This window comes from Lissotriton vulgaris, chromosome 11 (genome assembly GCF_964263255.1).
Source record: "Lissotriton vulgaris chromosome 11, aLisVul1.2, whole genome shotgun sequence".
Classification (NCBI taxonomy): Eukaryota; Metazoa; Chordata; class Amphibia; order Caudata; family Salamandridae; genus Lissotriton; species Lissotriton vulgaris.
The window spans coordinates 469,907,050-469,932,329 of NC_141699.1; the positions used below are offsets into that span (position 1 = coordinate 469,907,050).

General features: G+C 41.7%; 1 protein-coding gene across 1 annotated transcript in view; it reads right to left on the reverse strand.

The window, feature by feature from the left end:
- The window catches only part of DOCK5 (dedicator of cytokinesis 5), a 581,227-nt gene that overhangs the window by 322,623 nt on the left and 233,324 nt on the right, over window positions 1-25,280 (reverse strand). The window contains exons 15-21 of the mRNA XM_086942489.1: window positions 24,429-24,529; window positions 17,649-17,783; window positions 14,871-14,982; window positions 14,637-14,707; window positions 13,704-13,810; window positions 11,092-11,228; window positions 9,766-9,861 (exon numbers count right to left, since the gene is read on the reverse strand). Of these exons, the coding sequence (XP_086798615.1) occupies window positions 9,766-9,861; window positions 11,092-11,228; window positions 13,704-13,810; window positions 14,637-14,707; window positions 14,871-14,982; window positions 17,649-17,783; window positions 24,429-24,529 (759 nt within the window). The remainder of the gene's footprint in view (window positions 1-9,765; window positions 9,862-11,091; window positions 11,229-13,703; window positions 13,811-14,636; window positions 14,708-14,870; window positions 14,983-17,648; window positions 17,784-24,428; window positions 24,530-25,280) is intronic.

Consider the following 25,280-nt stretch of genomic DNA (forward strand, 5'->3'; position numbering starts at 1 on the left):
AGGAAAAGTTTTGCCTATGCCTAAAGAAATGTTTTCCCTCTGCCAAGGAAAAGCTTTATATGCGTAAGCCAAGTTGATAGGCTTATTGATATGCACATGTTCACATGAGGCCAGGTTCCCCTTTGCCTACTGAAAGGTTTCACCTCTGCTAATTTACTGTGTTTTACATTTAAGGAAATGTCTTATCCACCATTTAATGCACAGCTTATTCCTGCTGAAGGATATGTTTATTCCTGCTGAAGGATACGTTTATTCCTGCTAAAGAGTTTTTGGTAATGTTCACCCTTGCTTGGTGAGAGGCTAATTGTTTACCTACTGAACAGGTTACTTACTTGATGAAATGGAGATTTCTTCCATACCTAATGAAATGTTTTACTCCTGTTTAATGAGATGTTAATTCTTTCAGGACATGTTCATCGGTAACTAATGACATGCTAATTTTCTAATGAAATGTCATAGTAACATGTTAAATTGATGATTGAACTGCTCCCTTTTCTCCCCTCCTATGAAATGCTTTAATGACTAATTGATACTGTGATTTTCCACTCCTGAACCTTAATCTTATATGGAAGTTATTTGATTTTTAATCAAACTCACTGGAGTGGTGTCAGTCATTGCGTGCCTTTTAATGTCTCAGTGGTTGCGTGTGTTGTAGTCACTTAACACCTAAGCTTTCGGGTGCCTACCTGCTTGTGCCAGGCTACCCCCGGGGAACTGGCGACCCCAGTTCCTACAGGAGTGTACTCCGCTCAGGTGGCTGAAATCATTGCTTTGACTCATGCTTGCTTGGCAGCAGACCAGATTCGGAAAACCATCTACAATGACAGTCAGTACGGTTTTGGTGTGGTTCATGACTTCGGACAGTTATGGTCCCAGAGAGGTTACATGACATCATCAGGATCGCCCATCCGAAACGGAGAATTTGTGAGGTTGCTCTTAGAGGCCCTTACAGCGTCCTAAGGAAATTGCTGTTGTAAAGTGCACGGCTCATGGAAAGGGGACAGATTTTGTGTCACTTGGAAACCGCTATGCGGACGAAGTCGCACATTTCTGTGCCGAACAGGGTTGTTTATTCACTGAGAACATGTAGATGGTAGCCGAGAAAGAACCGAGTTCAACACGATGTTGGCCATGGCAGATACTTGGGATGAACTCAAGTGCCTGCAGGAACAGGTTTCAGATCAGAAGAAGAATGGGTGGATAAAATCAGGTTGTGTGAAAGGAGATGTGGACATTTGGGTCTCAAGTGATGGGAGAGCGGTATTGCCGGATGAGTTGTTGAGCCCGATGGTAAGACAAATTCATGGTGCAGTACATTTGGGAAGAGATACAATGGTGCGATTGTTCAGACAAACATGGTACAATCCGCGATTTCATGCAGTGGCTGAAGCTGTGTGTCAAAGATGTGTCACATGTCAACAGATGAATTCTGGAAAGAAAACTGAGGTTACAATGAGTCACATTGGGAGGTCAGGAGGACCTTTCAATAGGATGCAATTGGACTTCATTAAGATGCCTAGGTTCAATAATTTGGTGGTGGTGTGTTTGTTCTCAAGGTGGGTTGAGGCGAACCCTACACGCAGGTATGATACACTCACAGTAGCAAAGCTGTTGTTGAGGGAGCTCATACCTAGATTCAGGATTCCGACCTCTTTGGAATCGGACAGAGGAACACATTTCCATAGTGAAATCATGAAGATGCTTTGCACAGCACTGAATATTGATCAGAGACTTTATTGTAGCTATCGTCCAGAGGCTTCTGGGATAGTGGAGCAGATCAATGGGCCATTGAAAGCTCGAATGGCCCAAGTGTGTTCTTCTACGTCTCTAAAATGGCCAGATGCTTTGCCTTTGGTGCCAATGAGTATGCGTAGTACCCCAGACAGGAGAACAGGTCTTTCACCTCATGAAGTGCTGATGGGTAGGGCAATGAGGTTACCATCGGTGCCATCAACAACCATGCTGAGCATCACAGATGATCTGATTCTTGATTATTGCAAGGTACTCGCTGATGTCGTCCGTTCTGTGTCCTATCAGGTGCAGGCTGCTGTGGTTCCAGCTTCAAGTGACCTCTGTCATGACCGGAGTCTGGGGGACTGGGTGCTGGTTCGGAAGCACGTGAGAAAAAGCTGTTTGGATGTTCATTGGAGAGGCCCATACCAAGTTATTCTAATAATGAACACTGCAGTGAAGTGCGCAGGACTGCCAAATTGGGTCAGTGCCTCTCACACCCGTCGAGTTTCAGCACCCTTGGAAGAAACAGCTCCTCTCCAAATGAAACTCCAGCTGAAGTGGCAGGGCCACATTGAGGGGACAATCCAAGATGTGAGGGTGTATGACAAAGCTGGTTGCTCACTAGATCAAGCTGAGGAGGGTCACGACGGCAGCAACTCTGAAACCACTTCAGAAAGGAGAAGTGACTGTGAGGGTGACCCAAAGCCAGACTCAACTGAGAGAAGTCGTGAGCAGGGTGAGCAACAAGAGGGCAGAACGACCAGTCGAGCAGAGGCCAAAGAGACAGAGGCGACTCAACCTGAGACTGGTCTCTGAGAGATCTTGCTCCGGTGTCTGAGGATTTCGAATCAGACGAAGGTGGCGAAGGGCAAGCTTGTGGAGGTTGAAAAGATCCAGACGAATAAGAGTGCCTAGCCGCAAGTACTCTTCTCCCGAGTGGTCATACATCGTGACTGATGCCAGGAGTACTGAGGTCCGGGAGAGTGAAGGCAGTGACAGTGGTTAGTACCAGCCCTAACGTGAAGTTGGATGTGGTGGTGTTGGTACCAGGACTGGAAATTGAAGGGGTACTGACCATCACAGTTCCGAATCCACCGTATTTGAGCAGAATTCGCTATTTGATTTTGAATAGACTGATTTTTCCTACATTTGGAACAGAAGTACCATCTCACGAATCAATTGTTCTTTGTCTTGAACTTTTACAGCATGTTTTAGAAGCTGTTGGAGGGAATGTTATCTTGGAATAAAGAGACTTTGTTGTAAATGAGCTGATGTAAATAACTTAGGTCTGAGTGGAAGAAGAAGAAACTTAGGGACTTCCCATAGGGGACGGAGTTGTAAATACGAAACTGAAATCAGAAAGGGGACTTTCAGCCTCTGAGGTGTGGTTCGAGTGCTTCAAGGAAATTGGAAAGGAAGAATAAGTGACTTTTGTGTGCTGTTGCTCAATAAAGAATTAAAAGGAGTCCTGGGACCATGGAGGCTGGAAACCCGAATCGTAGAGCTAGGTGCATTGTAGGCACACTTGTAGGAGAAGTGACACTCTTCATTATTCTAGTAGTTGTAGTTTCATATTTAGTACCACATGAGCAGGCAGTGGAGGTAGAGGGAACACCGACACCTACTACTCCTAGCAAGAAAGAGGTCAGACTAGGAGACGAAAGAGCTTTGCTACTAGAAGAGAGTTGTAGATTACATGTAGACCTGTCTAAAGGTGATTTTAAGCTTAATGCATATGCTAAGTTGTTATAGGAGTATATTGATGCAAAGGATGAAAAGGACTGTTACGTGTGTATGCAACTGCCTGCTTCAGTAGATGAGGGTATTAGATACCATCACCTTCCATTGTCATATGGTATCTCATGTAGTTTGTTGCTTAGCATTTTCTATGGTCGAAATCATTTTGAGTATTTCTTTTTGAATTATAATGCAGTTCTTCCTGAAGTACCAGCTCACAAGCATTTGAATAAGTATGATTATTACAAGACAGAGGATAGACTTAGAACGTATTTTATTCCTACTCAAGAGTTGGATACCTCTTATGCTCATCGCCATAATCTGACGTGTCTGTTGTCAGATACGGAGAAGCAATTCATAAATCAAGTAGAAGATAGATACAGGAAACAAAAGCAGTTGAAAGATTCAGGACAGGGTAAAGTGGATTGGACAGATGAAGAGAAGTTGCACAAGTCGAAGGGGAGTTATGGTCCGATAGCTTTGGATGAGGTACAGAAAGGGATGTTGTGCGTACTTCGACCACAGACATATTATGAGAATGTTAATGTGGGTCATACCACGTGTAAGCATACTTTTACGTTGGAGTATTATGTAAAGGACTTTATGCAAAGTGTGGTGCAAGTAATTCTGACTGTGTATTTTGTTTGTGGGAGGAATTCCTATGTAAGGTTGCCTGCGAAATGGTATGGTACATGTTATTTAGCGATCATTTTCCCCAAGATTTATCATACAGAAGATTTTGAGCTCCTAGAAGGAGGACAGCATGTAAGAGTGAAGCGAGGTGAAAGTGCAGGAGCTATAGTTGTAGATATATTTGGAGCGATGATACCAAGTTTGGGAGTCATTTTGAATTATGTGAAGATTGGAAGGTTGGTGCCTGTTGTGGACGAATGGTCAATAAACACAGCTAAGTCGTTGGTGTTGTTTGAAGGAGAGATGTTATCGATAAGGACTGTGGTTTTACAGAATTGTCTTGCTTTAAATGTTCTTCTAGCAAAAGAGGGAGGAGTCTGCAAGCTTTTGAAGGTCCAAGAATGTTGCACTTATATACCAGACAACAGCAAAGATCTGGAGAAATATATAAGTAATATCACTGCGATTCATTACGAGATTAAAGATTTGACTGAAGAGACTGTTTGGGAGAAAGTTGGAAAAGGATTTGGCAAAGTGGGGAGTTGGTTTGCGAACCTTGGCAAAGGAATTCTTGGTTATATCTTGAAACCTATCATTATAGTTGTGGCATGTGTGATTGGATTGTGGGGTTTAGTGAGAGCTTACAAGTGGTATAAGTCAAGTAGACTGGAGAGATCATTGAGAGGGCAAGAGAGACGAATAGAGAGACTGCAGGACAGTCAATATCAGAACCTTAAGAACATGGAAATGCTCAGAAGAGGAGGAATGGCGACAAGTTCTATTTAATTTGGTTCTTTCCCAAGCATGGTGTAGTTTGTGATGACACAGGTCATCAAAGGGGAGGACTGATAGAGCGCCGTCTTATCTTGAAAATTGTAGGGGTGCATTATAATCCCCAGTAGTTAGCACCCGCATATTTATAAGACCATAGTAATGTATGTGACATTAGAAATGTAGTATTAGGCCGAGATCAGTGCAATATGTAGTTGTGTGCTTATGTAAACCCAAAGACTAATGCAGTGCGTTTATTAAAGGAAATGCTTTGGGTAAAGTTGGAAAGTTGTTGCTTATATGTGAAATGTTGCATTAGATTTAAACGTGCCATATTAGAGTTGCACTTGTAGATTGCTTCAGCAGAAGGTTTTAACATCCCCCGGCGACTGGGACTGGAAGTCTAGTGCTCAAAGACCGTCCTCAACGAACCAGACGGCGCCTGTAGACTCAGAACCAGAGGCCACCCCAACCGCGACTAGCAGAGGGTAAGCTTTTCCGACACCCTGCACCCGGCGCCCTACAGCCCCCTGTACCGCCCTTTGGGGTACTTATCTGTGCTCCAAGATCCCAACTTACCTCTCAAAGTGCTGGTCACCCCTGGAGAGTCTCCATCCCAGAGCCTGCAGCCTTTGTTCCTTTTTACCTTTCGCGTTGGATAACATTGAGCGCCCGATGGCTCAAAAGCACCCTGCACCCAGCCGCCTGAGTGCCGCTGGCTGTGACCCCTGAGTCCTATCCTACTTCCCCCTTGCCCTGAGCAAATGACCAGGAGCCCAGCTCCCACAGCCGCGTGGCCTGCTAGCCTGTGATCAGGGGAGAAGCCAGTGCTGTACCTTTCAGCCCAATACTGAACAGCAAAAGTAATCCCTAGCGGGGTTACTAGTAATCTGTATTTTCTCCATAGGAACCCATTGTCTGCTTTTCTATTAAATTTCTTTAAAAAGTCTACTTTTCAAAACTTGAAATATTCTTTAAAAAATCACACGAAATACTGAAACGCAATTACCTACCTGTTTTGAGTTAAGACCCCAGTGCTGGCCCTAGGAGACCAGTGGTGGGTTACAAAAGTAACATGATCGTACTTTACCTGCAACCTGAATTTTCTCCCATTGAATAACATTGTCAGATTTCCTTTGAAAAGTTTCTAAGTGTGAACTTTTAAAACCGCTTTATATTCATGAAAATTCACTATGTAACTAAAACGTTTTTGCTAACCTGGTTTCCGCTTAGACGCCAGGACTGAGTCTCAGATTTAGTCCTGGGACTACTAAAGTAATCGATATAGTAATCAACTGTATTTACATGTGGAAAATGCCAGACTCATAAGATCTTTCGGGATGGAGGTAGTTTCCTACGCCGACGACACCCAGATCCTCGTCTCTCTCTCCCTGTCGGCCAGTTCGGCTGCCTCCAACTTTAGATCTTGCATGGAGGCAGTCGCTCAATGGATGATTCACAATTCATTGAAATTAAACGGGGAGAAGACGGAGGTCATGGTGTTCGGAGGAAAGGAAGAGACATGGTCGGCGGATTGGTGGCCGGACTCTCTGGGAGCCTGTCCTAACCCTGCTATATCAGCTAAAAATCTAGGAGTTCTGATTGACCCCACCCTCAGCATGCGTCAACAGGTCAATAGGACAGTCTCAACCTGTTGGGGTATTATCCATGTATTGAGGAAGATCAGACACTATCTCTCTCAGCAGGCCAGAAAACAGATAGTGATTGCACTCATTGGCTCCCGTCTGGACTATTGTAATGCGCTGTATGCAGGACTAAACAAGGGTCTGCTGCAGCGTCTGCAAATGGTCCAGAACGCGGCGGCCAAATTTGTTTTAGACCTGCCTAGACGCGCCTCGGCCACATCCGCCAGAAAATCACTACACTGGCTCCCCATTGAAGACCGGATCCTCTTTAAAACATTGTGTATGACCTATGGGGCTTTGGCCAGAGGTAGTGCCACTGGGATCGGATCCATCCTGTCTCCCTATAGCCCCTCGAGGAATCTACGCTCCAGCGACAAATCTCTTTTATCAGTGCCCCGCATCCGTAGAGCTAAATGGGGTGGCAAAGCCTTCTCCACCCTGGCACCTAAGTGGTGGAACACTCTTCCGGGGGATCTTAAGTCCCTTCCCACCATGCAGTCATTCAGAAAGGCTCTGAAAACTCGGCTTTTTGCGAAGTCATACTCGTAGTTGTGTTCTGCCTTTCTATGTTTTGTTCTGTTTTGTTAGGCGCCTTGATGCCTCCGGGTTTTAGTTGCGTACTATACATTTTATTTCATTCATTCATTCAACCTATTGAGCTCAATGCTATAGTGTGTTTTAGGATTGTGTTGCTTACTGTCAATACTGTATTAATTGTGTGCACAAACTTTTTTGCTCCTTTGCAAAGTAATTACATGAGAGAACTCATAACAAGAAAAGTATAGTTTTATAACTGTTGGTTCTAAAAATAAAACACCTATATCTGTGGATATAAAAACAATTGGCCTGGAGTTCAGTCCTTGAGTGTGTGAAACCTTTTGCGGACTGAGTGTGTACAACAAATTCTTTACACTGTCCTCTGGTACTGCCTTACTGCTCGACCAAGCTACCACTTTGGAGAGTAAGGTCAGTTCTGACTTTAACCTCTGTTATACCTCTGGGGTTGGTGGACTCTATACACACTGTACTTCATTCTAGTCCAGTATACATAGAGCCACTTTCTCACAGGGGTTTTATATTAGGAACAGCACACCGAGGGTGAAGGTAGAATTAGAGGAGACTTAGAGAAGAGCAGACCTTAGTTGGGTTAGAGAGCGGGAGCAGTTTTGGATTGAATAGAGATGTAGGAGATCTTCAGGTTAGCAGGCAGGAGAGGGTGTAGGAAGGAGCATCTTAGAACGAGCTTAGTAGCTAGGCTACTTATTGAAAGGTGAATGTACTTCTGAGGAGGTCTTCACTGCTGACATCTTTTTCTCTTGCCTGGGAGGACGTTGAGTAGGGATGTCATCTTAGAGTTAGTGTAGGGACAGACTAATCATTTTTTTCCCTTCCTTTTGTAAATGCAGTTCAAACTTCAAGTTGGAACGATTATTGTATGCCTAATGCTTTTGGAATTGACTTTGCTTTTTATTTTTAGTCGCCTGAGACTACTGCGTAGGATTATGTTTGTATTAGTGCAAGTTTACTTTTTGAACCTCTTGCTGAGGTACTTGTATGTTCAGTTGTTTTTGGCTTTGTAATAAATATTTAAACTTGACATTGTAGTCAGTGATCCTTTGGGTTGGAATACTGGGTCATTGGTAAATCATCATATGCATGAAATTAGAGACTTCCTTTACACTTTCATGCAGACTTAAGAGATCCAGTCGACCAGGGATTCTAAGGGTTTGTAAGGTAAATCTCGAAAATAATCCCTGCTTCGTCAGTTGAATCAGTGGAGGAGATGGAATGTAGGGTGGGTAAGGGTTAGTGCCAACATTTTTCCTCTTCAAATGTATGTGGTAATCTTCCTAGAGTCCCAATTTCCTCTTTTCAGGCAATCTATCAATGATATGTCCAGTATCTGGCTTTATTTCCAGCTCTTTTTGCTTCGGATCCAAAGATAGAACGTTGGACCGAAGTTCTTTAGAAAGAGACTTTTCTTTACTTGCCATTTTCGCCGTCAAAAGATTTGGCCCAGAACTTTACGGCTCAGAAGATTTAGTCTTGGATAAAGATGGACCAAATACCAGGACATGTTTGGATTTTGGCACTGAAGCTTTCTGTTCGGTGCCAATATAAGGCCGACTCGAGCCCAAGCCCGAAGGCTTTCCTTTATGTTTCGGCACCGGGCCCAAAAGCGGGGTGCTGGAAACAAAGTCTCTGTACTCACGATATATTGACCTGGTGTGATTTGGTCTTCAACATTGGAGTCCGCTTCAGACACGGTGATGTGTTCTTCCTCCACTTCGGCATCGGCTTTCGGCGCGTTAGATTCCTCTTGATCTGAATCTTATCCAAAAAGATCCACCATGGAGCAGCTTTGCTGATGCATTTGGTGATGTGGACATGGGACCGGTTTCGCGGTTTCAACCCTCATCAGCCAGACTAGCTTGACACCAGTGGCATGGACAGCACGGGACCCACATCTGGGCATACCCGTCCCACTCAGGATGACAAATGCAAAAAGAACAATTGATAAATAGAATGTTCAACAATGTCAAACATTCACCCAAGTACAGAGATCTGGGCCTAAATCCATAGTTTTTTTGCCCACCTGTGCCATTTCAGTTTTAACCCAGCCACATGCAAATCAGTCTTGACCCTGCTCTTTGTGACTGGGGGTGAATGTTTGCATTGTTCAGCATTCCGTCCTTCATTTGTTCCTTTTGATTTTGTGCCCTAAGTGGGAAGGGTATGCCCAGACGTGGGTCCCATGTTCACTGCACCATTAGATTCAAGCTAGCCTGGCTGATGATTGGGGATTCCCTGAAACCTGTCCTAGGATACTGGTTTCCAGTCCAGGGAGGACCTGGCTTGGCAGATCGGGCTGGACCGTTCCCATAAGGAGAAGGGTTAAGAATGATTTGCATATGCCTAGGTCCAGACTGGGGTGGCATGGTGAGCAAAAGAACAATGGATTAAACCCAGATCTTTGTGACTGGGGGTGAATGTTTGCATTGTTCAGCATACAGTCCATCATTTGTTCCTTTTGTTTTTTTCCCTAGAGAATCACAGCATTTCTCATAACACTCTACAACCAATTGTTACACTCTGAAAGACGTAGACCAAATTGGTTCAAAGTCAATTTGTTCGGTTTTATGTTTTGTTGAATTTTGTTTAACTTAATGTGGGTGCATTCCCCTCATATAACTACAGTAGCTAGAAAAATAGAAACCCTATATTAAATAAAGTGAAATCTTACTATGTGCGCTGACTGTCTGCTCATCCCAATCACAGTCCTGTTCACCCTTCGCAGTAAGCGCTCCATGATCATCTGAATATGCATTGCTGTGAGACCCTGGGGAACAAAAGTATTTTAGATGCAGAATCGGATTTCAAAAATGTATTAAAACACAGTTCTTGGTGATAGTGAAGGATTCTCATAAAGCATATGCACAATGATGTAGGATTTAAAATATTCTCAAGTCTTTAAATGCCATCTCCTCACTGAGTTGGCTTTTTAGACAGAGAAGGGAGAATATGGTTCAATCTACAGCTGCACATTTTTGTTTAACCATACTACCCCTGATTTAATGCTACTTTTTGTTATTTTTAAACAAATGCAGTAAAAACAAAGATTAACGCCCTTGCCATATTCTGCTGTTTCCTGCCACTGCTCTGGTTGGACCTTGTTCTTATGGTGGCACTAGTTAGACATGAGAGAAGAGCACTCCATAGGGAAAATTATAGCCAACATATTTTAGGTTTAAGCTCCTCACTCTCTAAGCCTTTTTGTTTAGCCTGAGAAAGAAATACTTTCGATTAAAAAAAGCCTGCATCAGTGGTGCTACTCACTGGTATCCTAGTCCAGTAGAATTCCAGGTTTGAAGATTGAGAGTCAAACTGTTCTGAAAGATTCCATGCCAGTCCAAAAGAGTCAACCCAACTCACCAAAAGTACCAAAAGCAGCTGACTCCAAGCATTCTCATTCACCATCATACTCATCATTCAAATTGTCCATATCTTTTAATAGATGGACTGAATCATCCAAAATGGTAAGCACTCCACTAGCTACAAGCTCAAGAAAGAGTCTTTCAAATAAACAGCTTCTAAGCAGTATTTGTGAAGCTAGGCACAGAAAATGTATTTGAAATGGCCAATGTCAGTCAGAGAGCAAAAGCAGAAAACAAGGACAAAGGCAAACCAGATTTTAACCTTGGCCAATTATATAATAACCACTTCAAATACAACTATAAATTATTAATAAGGGGTGCTTTTGAAATTAATTGGACTCATTATGTCAAGGCCAAATTGGCTCAAATTGATTTTCCTCTGAAATATACCAGTTACAAGCACAGATCTGCAGTGATGCTCAATAAACTGCGATAAAATAGGCTAACCTGTACATGAAAAATAGGAAGTACACTAGGAAGATTAAATGGTCCTTATTAGCCCCATCGGCTTCTATGTTTCATATATCAATGCAGAAGCAGTACAGAAGTCTGATTAGAAATCAAGTTTTGTTCTTTGGTTTTGGCTTTATGCCTCCCTATTTTTTGCATATACACATGTGTTCCCCTCCCCTTACCACGTCTTTCCGGTCCAGAACTTCCAGAATGTTGCTAAGTAGCTGCGAACTGGCATCGTGGTCTGGCTTGTTAGAATAGTCGTCTAGTTGGCCACTGAGTTGGTCGATCAACAGAGGAAGGAGAGCATCTCTGCATTCTGTGAAAAAGAAGGAGACATCAGCAGTGCACCTGAACTACAAAATCTGGGTCTGTAGAGAGGTGGTCTTGACTTATTGAGTTCTTCACAATGTGGCTGACTACCCATATTTTCCAACAGATTCACACATGTGCGCACACACACACACTCAGGCATTATATATTTATACACACACATATTTATACATATGTATGTATGAATTATCGGATGACAATAGTGCTTGTGTAAAAAGGTGTTTTTATGTTTTGCTATTAACTTCAGCACTGTTCGACAAATCTGCACAAACTATTTCGTTAAACAATGCACCCAATTTGTTTTCTTGTGGCAACTTTCTAGCAGATCAGCCAAACATGGCCCAAAAAAAGTAAGGTCCAAAGAGTGATATTTCCCTTTATAACTCCCATAGGAGTCTTTGCATCTTAATACGGAAAAAAGCTGAACTGAATTACACCAACCTTGGCACAAAAGTTGACGTTTGCTCAAGGAAGAGCCCTTGAGTTGTTTGGTGTTAATTTATTTTGTAAAAAATAGTATTTAAAGAGTGTTTTGGTCTGGGCATGAAGATGTTATATTTTAGGGATATCTAACATGGGTTCACCTCATACACACATCATCTCTCTGTTTATTGCATTTGTGCATTCTGACTAACCCTGGGTGAAGCACTACGCTACGCTCGCGTAGTTTGCGCAACTTCGCACTACGCGAGCTGCACCTAGCACAGTGCAAACACGTGTAGTGAAGCGTAGCGTAGTGCAGCGGTCATTTTTTGCTTGTTCGCGGTCCTCAACGTCATGTTCGCGACCGCGAGCAAGCAAAATGACATCCCGGCAAGATGCTCAACGCGGGGATGTCAGGTTTCTCATTGAGAGTGGTTGCGTATGCTCGCGACCGCTCGCGATGAGAAATTACCAGTTCGCGTTGAGAAAGTTGCCGCTCGAGTAAAAATCTACTCGGCCAGCAGAAAACTACAGCTCGCACTAAGCAAGATGCCCTTTTCAATGATTCACACAGTGCTGGATGCTTGTCCGCAATGTGCAATCACTGAAAACGCATCTTGCACAGTGCGAACATGCTATTACGCAGCTCGCGTAGTGCTACGTGAAGTTCACGTAGTGCGAAGTGCACTTCACGTAGCGCTACTTCGCGAACTACGCCCACCCTTAATTCTGACCCGAAGATACTCTAATGTGATAAAAAAAATCAATTTGGAACTTACTCACTTGAGTCATGAACAAAGTATTTAATACCCGTTCTGTATACAGTTCATGTGTGAGTTGAAGAATGAAATAAGACAAAATGCATGGTGGCTTAATGTACGATTTAGATGTAAAATACATTGCAATGAATAAATTCCACAGGAGGTGGAGCGGTACACCAAGCAGGCTATATCCCTATTGAGACAAAAATACTCTTCTGGGCTGATGGACTATGTGAATTACAATCTCTCAAGCCAATGGCTAACAGAGACTGACCAAAATATGTCAAATAACGGCATAAAGCAAGCAATCGGTTTGCAGAAAGATAAGCTGTTAACCCAGGCCTACAACGGGAAAAACATTGATTGATATTTAATTTGTATAGTATGCTGTCTACTTTTATTTATGAATGTAAGACTATCCATAATTATGGTGCAAGATGTAGAAAATTGATGTAAAACTATTTATTACACTGTTACATTTAGGGAGTGTTAGCTCACTCAAACAAACACCGTACACGGTTGCGACTAACTAATTATTTTAAGTAATTATATATATTGACTGTTTATTATTCTGTGATTTCAGGATGTGTTCACACTAAAACAGAAAGAGTAGTATTGAAACCTTCCGAAATTTCCATCTGATTCCATCTAACAATTATCCGTTGATTACCCTAGAGGGAAAGCAAATATGGTTGAAACTACACTTTGAAATTCATTTCGTCCTCTAGTATGTCAACTAAGAAACATTATTATCTATGTTAAACCGATTTGAGCAATCCAGAAAGGAGCCTTACCCTGAGGAGTTCCCTGTACCATACAAGACTTGACTGGACCAGGCCTGAGTTTTAAAAGTAAGAGATGTATGGGTTTAGTAGGTTATGCAATACATTAGGCCCCACCCTTGTTTCCGTCCCATACAAGACTCTATAGTGGACTTAGACGACCATCATACCGACCATGTGCAGTTGAGGTTCAATGAGATCTACCACTGGATTGATTACATGAGCACTGTAAGGTTTGTGATTTTTTAAATATTGTATGCATTAATATTTATATGTATTTCTAATCTCTTGTGTTTCATGTATTAACTTAACATGTACTCTATTGTCACATATTCCATAATAATCATAAGCTTAATGCTTCCATGCCTTATAAAATAACAAGAATTTTCACATGGATATGTATCTTCAAATAGAGGATACACTTGCTACCTGGTTTCGGAGTGATACATAAATGCAGGTAAAAAGCATCAGGCAGTAACTCCTCCTGGTACTCACCCGACTGTCGAAAGAGCTCACTCTCCACTATCTTGGTCATACAGGTCAGTTTCTGATGCACCAGCTGATTATCTGGTATACTTTGGATAAATTTGCTGAACAGAATACTAGAAGACAAACATTGTGATTAACATCTTTATTTTACCACCTCACCCCACTACTACGCCGCCGCCCCCACTCCCAGCACATGTCCTTAAAAGCTTTTACCAATGTGCATTGGTAAAAAATATATGCTTTACATGACATCGCACAAGTTAGGAATCTGTCAACTACAACAGCAAAAATAGTATTTTCTCTAATATTTTAGTGTGTATGTATGTATGCATGTGGCATTTCAATAGCACACACCTATTCAAAGGTAAGTGGAGTGCTGTACAGAGTCAAAAACAAGCATAAAGTCAACAAGTGATAGGAATGAATCTGGTTTTGGACCGTTAATGCATTACGAATTGCAAAAATCAGGACCAATAAGGCCAATTTAGCAATTCCCGGCATCCAGGAATAAAAAGAAATAGGTTTTGCTCCTAAATGGGCCACTTGGGAATTTGCTTCAACAATCACAAGTAGCACTGCAAAGTGACATAAATGTAATCTTTAAAAGTTGATGAAGGCTTAGAGCATGCCAAAGTGCTTTCTTCTTCATTGAATTTTAAAACTGTGATAACATACACCAAATTAAATATTTCGATCAAATATACAGAATATAAATACCTTGAATTTCTTAAATCCTAATAATGCTAAATAAACTCCACTTCAAACCCACTGAATGAAAACTATAATTTGCTTTGATCTGGCATGCTAACATTTTTGTGACACATTTTACTGGGATGACCATCCTGTTAGGCCAAGAAATTATTTTCATCAGCTGCAGTATAATTAGCCAAAGTTTAAAACATTTTACAATTATTATTTCTCCTTGCTAAAAGCCATTACCTTAGTTCAACAGGGTCAAACACTAACTTGACGTCATTGATGATGTTTGGAAGGTACTTTAAGGCAGCGCCCTATTCGGATATAAAGAGTAGTTTAGTTGAGTTGTACTTCAATGTCACGTTTGATGCTCATAATGGTATACTGATGATCTTTCTAATTCAATTACTTCATTCAAAAGCCAATCTTGACTTTACACAGGAAAAAATATCCTTATTGGATCCATGACACACCAACCTTAATCTTGACAGCCTCTTCCAGTGGTCGATCCATCAAGACATTGAATGACAGGAAAAGTTTCCTGATGGCGTTATTAAACTCATCGCCATCCTCGCTTTTTCCGTAAAACCTAAGCAAAACAGACAGCGCATAACACATGGTAAGTTCAGACTCTGTGCTGTTAGCCATCTTTGTGTATTTTCAGTACTACATATGCATAACTAAATACCTGAAGATGGAAAGCTTTATAGAGCCTATGTTGTAGCTGTATAATCTTTAATATGGGAGCTTATGTAAAGGGCTGCTATGTCAAGGGGGGGGGGGGGCGGAGTCCATCCTGTACTAAACAGGGATGGAGACAACAGAAGAGATAGAAGGTCCACCCTTTTTGCATCACTGCAAGCTCAAACTGGACTTCACCAGTGTAACTGTTCTAAACATCAAGATGCCGAACAAGTCTAGGTCTGCTTCCAGAGCTTAGCTATCTTTCCAGTCACTCACTCACTGTATCTTTGATCTAACAGTGTAAAGCACTATGCTTTGTTCTGGCTAGGCTTACACTATACAAATATTATATATATGCATTCATGCATATATTCAACTATGTAGATTACCTACAGATTTCATCAAATGTAATCTCCTTCTGAAACACCAGTGAAAGAACAGTTTTTCAGGACTTGTGAACAGCGCATACTCATTGAAGTCTCAGGAGAGGAAAGCAGACATGCTAATATAATACTAACAAACAGTTTATCGGTTTGCCCTCAGAAGCATGAAGGGCTGAGTTGAGCCCACGAGTATTCTAATCTGTGAACCCACAAGTAATACAAAGCTCACAGGAGTGACATTATTAACCAACTGTGCTATTATACTGGCTTTATTGTGAGGAATTTGCCAATAGAAAAGAGTTTGAACAGATTTATGACAATTTTAAACTGTTAAGCATACTCTTGGAAATGCAATACTATGCACTCTAGATTCTGTCCCACTGCTAATATGCACAACGTAAGACCACTTCCTAGGCAAAAAAAAAAATCAAAGAATGTTTATGCTCTGAATACACTTTTGTACTACCATGCCGCAGCAGGCAGAGTAAATACGAGGCTAGATCTGACTAATGATACTCATTTACATGTAGTACGTATTACATAAGGGATTGGGTCAACCTCATGGAGTCCGTAAAATATTTCTATTTGTCCACTATACAACCTCATTAAAAAATTACAGATTTAATCAGAGTAAAAAACTGGAAACAAACTGACCAAACACAAGTTATATAAGGCTATAGGATGATCCATTGAGCCAGATAGACAATACTGTGGACATGACAGCTCTATAACACAATTACACACCTAATGAGAAATTCTTTCATAGCTCATGAGGATGATGTATGTAGGAAAGGTATCACTAATTTCAGCGAAGCATGTGTGAGATCAAGCAACTCTATATGTACCCCTCACCATCCAAGATAGACAAAACACATTGCCTTCAAACTTTGAGGCCAATGCTGCAAATGGGAACAAAAACATGGCACTGCATCTAAATCCATGTCTTGCTCCAGCAGAAAACATCACCGGAAATTTAAGTCAAAGAAAATGTTTTCCTCAAAAATGTATCTTGCGATCCTTTAGTTAAAGACACAACTAAAACGGAGCTGTTGTTTCTAGGACTAAAAAAAGGTTTTGCCTCAGAGAACAGCATGACAACATATATGCTGGGGTTGGCGGTAGGGGAATTTCATGCATATTCAGTACCGGTACAATATGAATCTTTAATCAAGCGATTAAGAAATAATGCACCTGAGTCTATGTACAGTGGTGTAATGTACCCTCCAGATCCTCAGAGGAGTTTTCAAGCCAGAGACTAACATCAAGAGACCAGCAGAGGAAATATGAAGACAAAGGGAACTTCAGCCCTTGAAATGAAGGAAGCTCTCAACAGTCTGTTTTCAGTGAATACAACACTTCCTAATGTAGCAAGAAGATAATCTTTTCAGGCAGTAGTCAAGAAAGCATTATAAGAATAATCAGATTATTGATATATAGACAGAATTGGAAACTAAAATGTTGATATAGGCAAATCGTGGCTATATAAAGTTTCATTATAATTTGTCATGATAATACTACAGCTCTAGATGGAAAATGGACGGGTTGGGAGCCTCTGATCAGTACCAAGTAATAGATTATATAAATATCAGGCTGCAGGCACATAACTTTTCTTGACTAGAGTGCAAAAGTGGCAGACAATGCAATATTTAAAATATCTATACAAACACATTTTCTCTTAAGATCCAAACTATTTTACGTACATTGCCTCAAAATTTACTGTAGTAACTGCTGAGATGGCAAAGGTCCTGCAAGATCCTGGTCAGAAATTGTTTCTTGCAAGCATTTCCTGTGCTTGCCAGAACAATTATATTTTGGCAAAGTCGTACAGCTCATGCATTCCCAGAGCTTATTGGTCCCACTCAAGAAACTAAATGTGGAGTTGTCCACCTCTTCTTAATTCTAACACTAACTTTGATTTAAAGAGTACAAATATCTTGATTGAAAATATTATTGCCGAAATAGGGGTCATGATGTAAGTGGTAACATGATGTTTGCATAAAGAATTTACAACAGATATTTAGTAAAATTCTGAAACTGGGTTACCTTCAGGATACTCTGTGTGCCAGAGAGCAACTTAAAGTAAGATTAAGAAACTGGGACAGAGTACATTGTTCAGGGGCCAATCATACATAACTGCTTACCTCCAAGTTATTTTTTAAGGTCTTGTCAGTTGAAAAATGGTGCTTACCTCAAATATAGTATGCGGGATTGTACTATGAAGCGGAAGAGATACTTAAGAGCTTTCAGAGAAGCGAAGAGCAGATCACTCTGAGTGGAATCTTCTGCATTGCCAACATAACTGTTGAGTACTTTGGTGAGTTTTCTGGATAAGGAAGAGCAAATGATCGAAGAATAAGCCACTTCCACAGAATGTTAACATAGTTTCTTAACAGCCTTAAGGGCTTTAATCATTTGCATCTAGGTTTTAAATGACTCATTAATGTGCCCAATAATTGTTAGTTTGGAACACACAGCAATACAACATTCACTGCTAACAAGGAAGGCAAGTATAGTGTTAACTTTTTAGGGCATCTTAAAACTTTTTATCATGGTATTACTTTGTCTTCTGTCTCTCCACATTAATTTCCAAGGACCATGTATCTGTTCCAAGTGACCGTATAGGAGTCCTTTCCTTTCCTTCACTTTATTTCTCTTCTCATTTTCAGCTCCTTGCATATCCCTTAACCTACAACTTCCCCCCAACCTCTGCATTACATAGTTTTCTTACACACTGTATCACACTTTTCCTGCTCTATTTTTTCTTGCCCTCTTCAAGTCCTTCTCAAAATTGTACAAATCCCAGTACGTGTCACTGAGCTCTGCCATCTATTCTAGACAGTTCTCCCATTCCTCATTTTCTGCCCCACTTTTATTCCTTTGCCCCCCCCTCCACTCCATCTGGCTGTTCCTATTCATCCACACAACTCTAATATATTCATGCACCTGAACTTCATAATAGTCCCCACTGACAACTATCATTGGCCTTTCTTATCCCTCACAAGCAGTCAGTCAGAAAATAAATGAAATTGCACAAAACAATTTTCCAGTGACAAACTGGGGGATTTGCAAAATCACAGGTTTTGCCAAAAGCAAAAGGCTGTTACAGTGTACTGATCCCACTTTGTGATTTAGAAAAGCCTTTCTGAATTGTAAAACGGGTTTTGTGACTATTCTGTATAACAGTTAAGAGGGATGTGAATGGGCATATCTTTCTAATTACAAACTGCAATTAGATTGATCAATGGTTTGAGACTGCAATTAAGTTTGCAAAGCCTTGAAAAGTTACCAACCCCCCAAAAGGAGGTTGTGAGTTACTTGCAGAGAGGAAGCTGTTCCTGTTGGACCGTTTCCTCTTTGAGAAACGTGTCTGGCAGCTATAAAGGAAGCACGCAGGGGTGCAACATAGTTCAAACTTTTATTTCAAGTATGTATAACGCCCCTCAATTGATTTTTGTTTAATCAATACCCTTAAGAAACATGCATCAAAGGTTCGCAGATTATCTTTCACAGACCCAATGCTGTACAACATCACATAATTTGCAACAAATCAAGCTACTAAGTAAAAATGCACACAAATGTTCAAGAGAAAATACACAGAACACCTAGCAATAGCCAACGAAACCCAGATACACCATACAGTAAGAGGTAAAGCACAAACCAGAATCATTTGAGGAGAAGCATTGGTAATTTGCAGTTATGAAATTTAGAACTTAACTGTCCATCAATAACATTATCCTCTTCCTTTCTTAGTTGCATTGTTTGCGATAAGGATGTTACTTACCCTGTAAGCATTTGTTTGTGGTACGTAGTGCTGTAGATTCACATGCTCTGCATACTCCTGCCATTTAGTTTTGGGTTCAGAGTAGTACAACTTTGTTTTTCTTCTAAGAATTATTTTGAGTCACGAGGTAGAGAGACTGCTCCTCCTGGTGATACTGCGCATGTGCATCGACTCCTTTGTGAGATTGCTTCTTGCAGGTGGGTGAGAAAGGAGTGTGAAGAATATGCAAGAATAAAGATGTCCATGCTAAATGTGAATGTATCAGAGAAATGTGTAAAACGTAACTACAATGGCCACAGGTGCATATGAATGTACAGCACTATATGCCACAAACGGATACTTACAGGATAAGTAAAATAAAACGTTTTATGGAATGTGTGGCAGCAGATACACATGCTCTGCATAGACTGTAAAGCAGTCCCTCCTTAGTAGAGGTGGCTAGCATGTGGGAGTTGCAGTAGTTTGTAAAGGGTACGTAACACTGCCTCACCTACATTGGCTTGTTGGCATGCTAAAACATCCTCACAATAATGCCAGATTTGCTCCCTTTTTACAAGCGGAATGTGCTCTGGAAGTTACAGGTAAGGGTATTTTGATTTGATGTAACAAGTCTGAATGCATCTGACTATGCCTGACATGGATATAGGGTTGCCTTTATGAGGTAGAGAAAAGGCTAAAAGAGTTGTTTTATCTTCCTCAAAGTTTTAGTTCTATCTATGTAAAACATGAGTGCTTTCTTTACATTCAGAGTGTGAAGAGCGATTTCTGCTAACAAATCAGAAAAAAACAGGAAAATCAATGGATTGATTGAGGTGACACAGAGACTACTTTAGGTAGGAATTTAGGATTAGCACAAAGAACCAGTTTGTTTTAATTTATTTGAAAGAAGGGTTCTTCTAAGGTTAATGCCTGGAGCTTCCTAACATGCCTGAGTGAGACAATGGCAATTAAAAATGCCACTTTTCCTGAGAGAAATTGAATGGAACATGAATGCAAAGGCTCAAAAGGAGGACACATGGGCCAAGTAAGTGCAATGTTTAGGTTCCAAGAAGGTGAAGGAGGTACACGATTTGTAATAACTCATTTGAGACCTGCCATGAATGTTTTAATGACTGAAATTTTGAAGAGGGATAGATGATTACTATTTTGGAGATATGCTGCTATGGCAGCAAGATGCAACCTAATGGATTTTTACACTAAATTGGATTTTTGAAAACGTAGCAAATAGCAACTGATGTACTGTACTTTGGACTTGATGGGATTGATTTGCTTAGGTTGGCAGAAGCAAACACAACGTTTCTATTGTGCAGCATAACATGCTCTAGTTGTAATCAACTGGGTCAAAGATTTGGTCTACTGTAGCGAAAACCTGGAGTTATATGGGAGGAACTTCCTACCTCCTCCAAACCAAAGGACATATGGGAACCTCTGCGCCAATTACTTAGCTCACAAACTCAGGATACTGTAACTACAGAGATGGAGTGATGTTATTGTGTACCTGTATGTATTGCTGACAACCACTGATGTAGCTAAAAGATAGGTGATGTCTGACTGTATGATTCACGAACAACTGCATATTCGAATGATGTTTATGTTGTTGTATTTTGGCGTTACCTTCCCGTTGGAGGTGAAGTACTGCTATACACCTGAAAAATCTCAACAACAACAAAAAAATTCTGGACCCCTGGGTATTTAGGGGGCAACCCTGAACCAAGAAGAGCGATACCAGCAACCTACGAAGAAGAAGGACAAATGAAGACGCCCAGCAGAGGAGACTGTAGAAAATAACTGACTAAGTCCCAGCCCTGTCAGCCTGTCTACAGTATCCAGAGATCCTGCACCAAAAGTCGCCTTGTCCTGCAGCCAGCCACCTACAGAACCCCTACCTCTTCCCTTATTGTTATCGCCTCTGAAGGAGACCCTGAACAAGTCCTGCTTTTGCTGAAAAGTGGAGGCGTCTGTAGTGGTGAATTTGTATCTGCCCCTATAGCCAGAGAGGCGACCGGAACCTCTAAGTTTAGGAATTTGTAGCAGTGTCCATGCCTTTTTTTCATTTTGTCTAATGTGGTGTCCACCTGTGGCCCAAAGAGATGTTTCTTGTCGAATGGCATATTGGGAACTGCCTGCTGGACCTCTGGTTTAAAACCTGAACATCTGAACCAAGCATGTCTCCCACGGAGCACACTGGTATTGATAACCCTTGCAGCTGTATCTGCTGCATCTAATGCACATCTAATTTAATTGTTGGCAATAGCCTGGTCTCTGACACAATTTGTTGCCCTCTCTTACGATGTTCTTCAGGGAGTTCCTGTAGCAGCTCTTCCATTTCAACCCAATGGGTGCTATCATAACGTGCAATTATGCTTGGGAGTTGGCAATGCACCAGTGAATATATGCCTGGGTCACTACTCTTTTTGCTGCAGTATAAATATCTTTGCTCTCCTTTTCAGGAGGTGGTGTATTCCCCAGTTGCTTGACCGTTGGCTCTCTTAAGAGCTGTGGTAGTAGCTGTAGAGTCTGGTGGTACCTGACTACGTAAAAAAGGGGATATGAGGAAGACACCTTGTACTTTTTATCAACCCATGGAGTAATAACACAGGCACGTACTGGTACAGGAAGAATGGGCAGAAACTGTGTCTGTGTAGGTAGATGAAAGAGTAACAAAAAGGAAGCCATCCTCTAAAGACTCCTTGTGTAGCTCAATCCCACGATAAGTTGTCCTAGCAATAACTTGCTGGTAAGCACTAGCATCTTCGGGAAGGTTAGGCTGGATAAAGCTCTGGGTCATTGGAAGTGCTGGCATCTGTATAATATGTGTCCCATGGATCAGGAGCCCCTTCTGGGTCTCCTATTTTATTTATTTATTTATTTGTGACCCTGAAGGTGCAGCCTCGATGTGGTCATGATGTGGAGATTAGAAGAAGAAGGAGGGGCTGGTGGAGGTGTTGATGATGGTAGGGTTCATGGTGATGATGGTAGGGGATCTGGAGGAGGGTGGTGGTGGTGCAAGATGATGAGTAGGGCTGGTATCCTTTGTCCTCTTTTTGAGAGGTACAGTCAAATCCAATGCATCCTCAAAAGCCAACTGCAATTTAGGTGAGGTTAAGGGCAAATATTCACCCAGTGCCTTCTTGAATATTGATCTTTCTTTGTTTAATGTCCATTTTTCAAGGAAATTGCTGACTGGAGACATGGAAACCGAAGACAGCTTCGAGGTTTTCGAGTCAGATGTTTTTAGAATCGAGTCTTTGGAAGATAAAGAATGTTTTTAGGTTGGCACCGAGGGATTTGTGGTCGGTTGACGATTCGGTCTCAAATGTGGGGTTGAGACAGAGGATTGTGTTTGTTCCGAGGAGGTCGAAACTGAGTATTTACAAAAAGGGGTGGTGATGGACGGAGCATCTGAATAAATCAAACACTCACACCCAGTCAAAAGATCTGGGTTTAATCCATCACCATTCTTTAGCCCACTCTGCCACCCCAGTTCAGACATGGCTATTTGCAAATCAGTCTGACCCTGAGCCTCATGGGAACAGTCCAGCCTGAACTGCCAAGCCATGTCTTCCCTGGACCGGAAACAAGCTTCCGAGGACCGGTTTCTGGCATTCCAGCCGTCTTCAGCCCGGCTTGCTTGAATCCAGTGGCAAAGTGAGCAAGGGACTCACGTCTGAGCATACCCTGCCACACTTATGGCGGCCAAAAGCGGTACAAAAAGGGGTGGTGATGGACGGAGCATCTGAATCAATCAAACACTCACACCCAGTCAAAAGGTATGCTCAGACGTGAGTCCCTTGCTCACTTTGCCACTGGATTCAAGCAAGCCGGGCTGAAGACGGCTGGAATGCCAGAAACCGGTCCTCGGAAGCTTGTTTCCGGTCCAGGGAAGACATGGCTTGGCAGTTCGGGCTGGACTGTTCCCATGAGGCACAGGGTCAGACTGATTTGCATATAGCCATGTCTGAACTGGGGTGGCAGAGTGGGCTAAAGAACGGTGATGGAGTAAACCCAGATCTTTTGACTGGGTGTGAGTGTTTGATTGATTCAGGTGCTCTGTCCATCACCACCCCCTTTTGTACTGAAACTGAGTATTTAACCTTGGTGGAACTTTTTGGTGCCTGGCTGGAAGGCGGGACATCCGAAACCTTTTTTCAAATCAGACAATAGGCAGGTGTCAGTGGCGATCCAGCGACCTCTAATAATGGAAAGGGTGAGGGTTTAGAAGTCTTTTTGGGTGGATCGAGTACAGTCTTCGTTGAAAGTACTCATGTGCTGCACCAGTGGCAGGGTGTGCTCCAATTCCTCCTCCACATCAGAGCCGGAAATTTCCTTGATGAAGAAAACATCTTCTTCCTCCTCTGCAGCAAGCTCTTCCTGGGCATGCTCCTCCCCGAAAGTATCGAGAGTGTCATCTTCAGTATAAAATTTCTAGCCGATGCACCCTTCTATCTCGGAGAGTCTTTTTCAACTAGAAAGACTTGCAAGCGTTGCAGTCTGACTCACGATGATCAGGCGAAAAGCAAAGATTGCACATCAGATGTTGCTCAGTATGTGGATATTTGGCGTGGCACTGCGGGCAAAATCAAAAAGATGTCCCTTCCATTTGGAACACATCCTCAGAACTGACAGTGCATGTGGAATTGTAGGTCTGAGACAGGGCAGCACCCCGAGGGGCGATTGGTTGGTGTCTGAACCAATGAACTTTTCAATCAAGATAACTATAACATCGAAGACAGGATAGGACTGAAGACTCATACCAAACTGAGTGGAATATGGAGGAGAATCACACACATCCGAACTCGAAGGCGGAGAGAAAATAATCTAACAAAAGAGTCAATGTCCATGCGCAATATCACCAAGAGGAGGAGTCATTCTACCTGTGCCTTAAGTTGCACAACTCCGAGCCCAACACTTGAAGGCAGGAGTATGCAGAGAATGTGTATCTAGAGCCAAACGTGCCATTGAATACATAACTTTGCAGAAATCCTTCATTCAAATTCCAATAAACTTTGTACATCCAATAAATAAGAGAAAGAACAACATTGTTAGCATGAGAATAGTATTTCTAAATTTGTCAAAGATATTAGTTATTAACATACAGCTTCACATGACCCAGTGGTGGCTGGAAAGAGAAGTGCTCCCTATAACTAGTGTAAAGGGAGAATTTCCAAATTAATGTGCCATACTCACATATATGCCAAGGTGGCGCTGAAGTGCTTATTAATGTATGTTTCAAGTACAGGATTAAAATGCTGGAACTTGATGTCCCCAATCAATGAAATAATAAATACCTGTCAAAAGAAAGAAGAAGAAAAGACAATAATGAAAAAAGGAAAGCAGAATACCCTATTGGCACACAGCTATTTAATTCACACTTTAATAATTATGCCACAAAGGATTCTCAAGAACCTTGGTACCAGACTGCATGTTTGCTTTAGGAAGCTCCGCAGTTCAGGTCCTTAGATAACACACATTTCATTTTAAATATATGTTGATGAGTCCAAAATGCTCATCCCACTGGATAAATCCCAGGAAGAACAGAGTAAAATCCCACAACAACTTTAAAATATGTTACACTGAAAAATGAAACTGTCCTTTATTTGAACAGTACCAACACTGGGATCTCATTATTGGTGAAACCGAGCCAAAACACATCCCAATTATATGGCATCCAAACAAGGGAAGTCAAGTATATACGTTCACAAATAACATGGCGTTTGATGTCACAATATCCTTTTCAATCCAAATCAAAGCTGTTGTCAAGGGCTTAATGAATAAGCTACTTACCTTCAGCAACACCTTATCTGGTAGAGACTAGATCTAGCTGCATAGTCCTTGCCTTAGAATTATCACCCAGATGCCAGACTGGTAGAGATCTCTCTGTGACATTTTCTGGATTAGGATAGAAAACAGGCAGTTCTATGGTTTGGTTCATTTGAAACTGTGAAATCACCTTAGGCATGAACGTAGGGTTGGTGCGTAGTACAACTCAATTTGCGTGGACCTGAATGAATGGCTCTTGAATGGTTAGTGCCTGGAGTT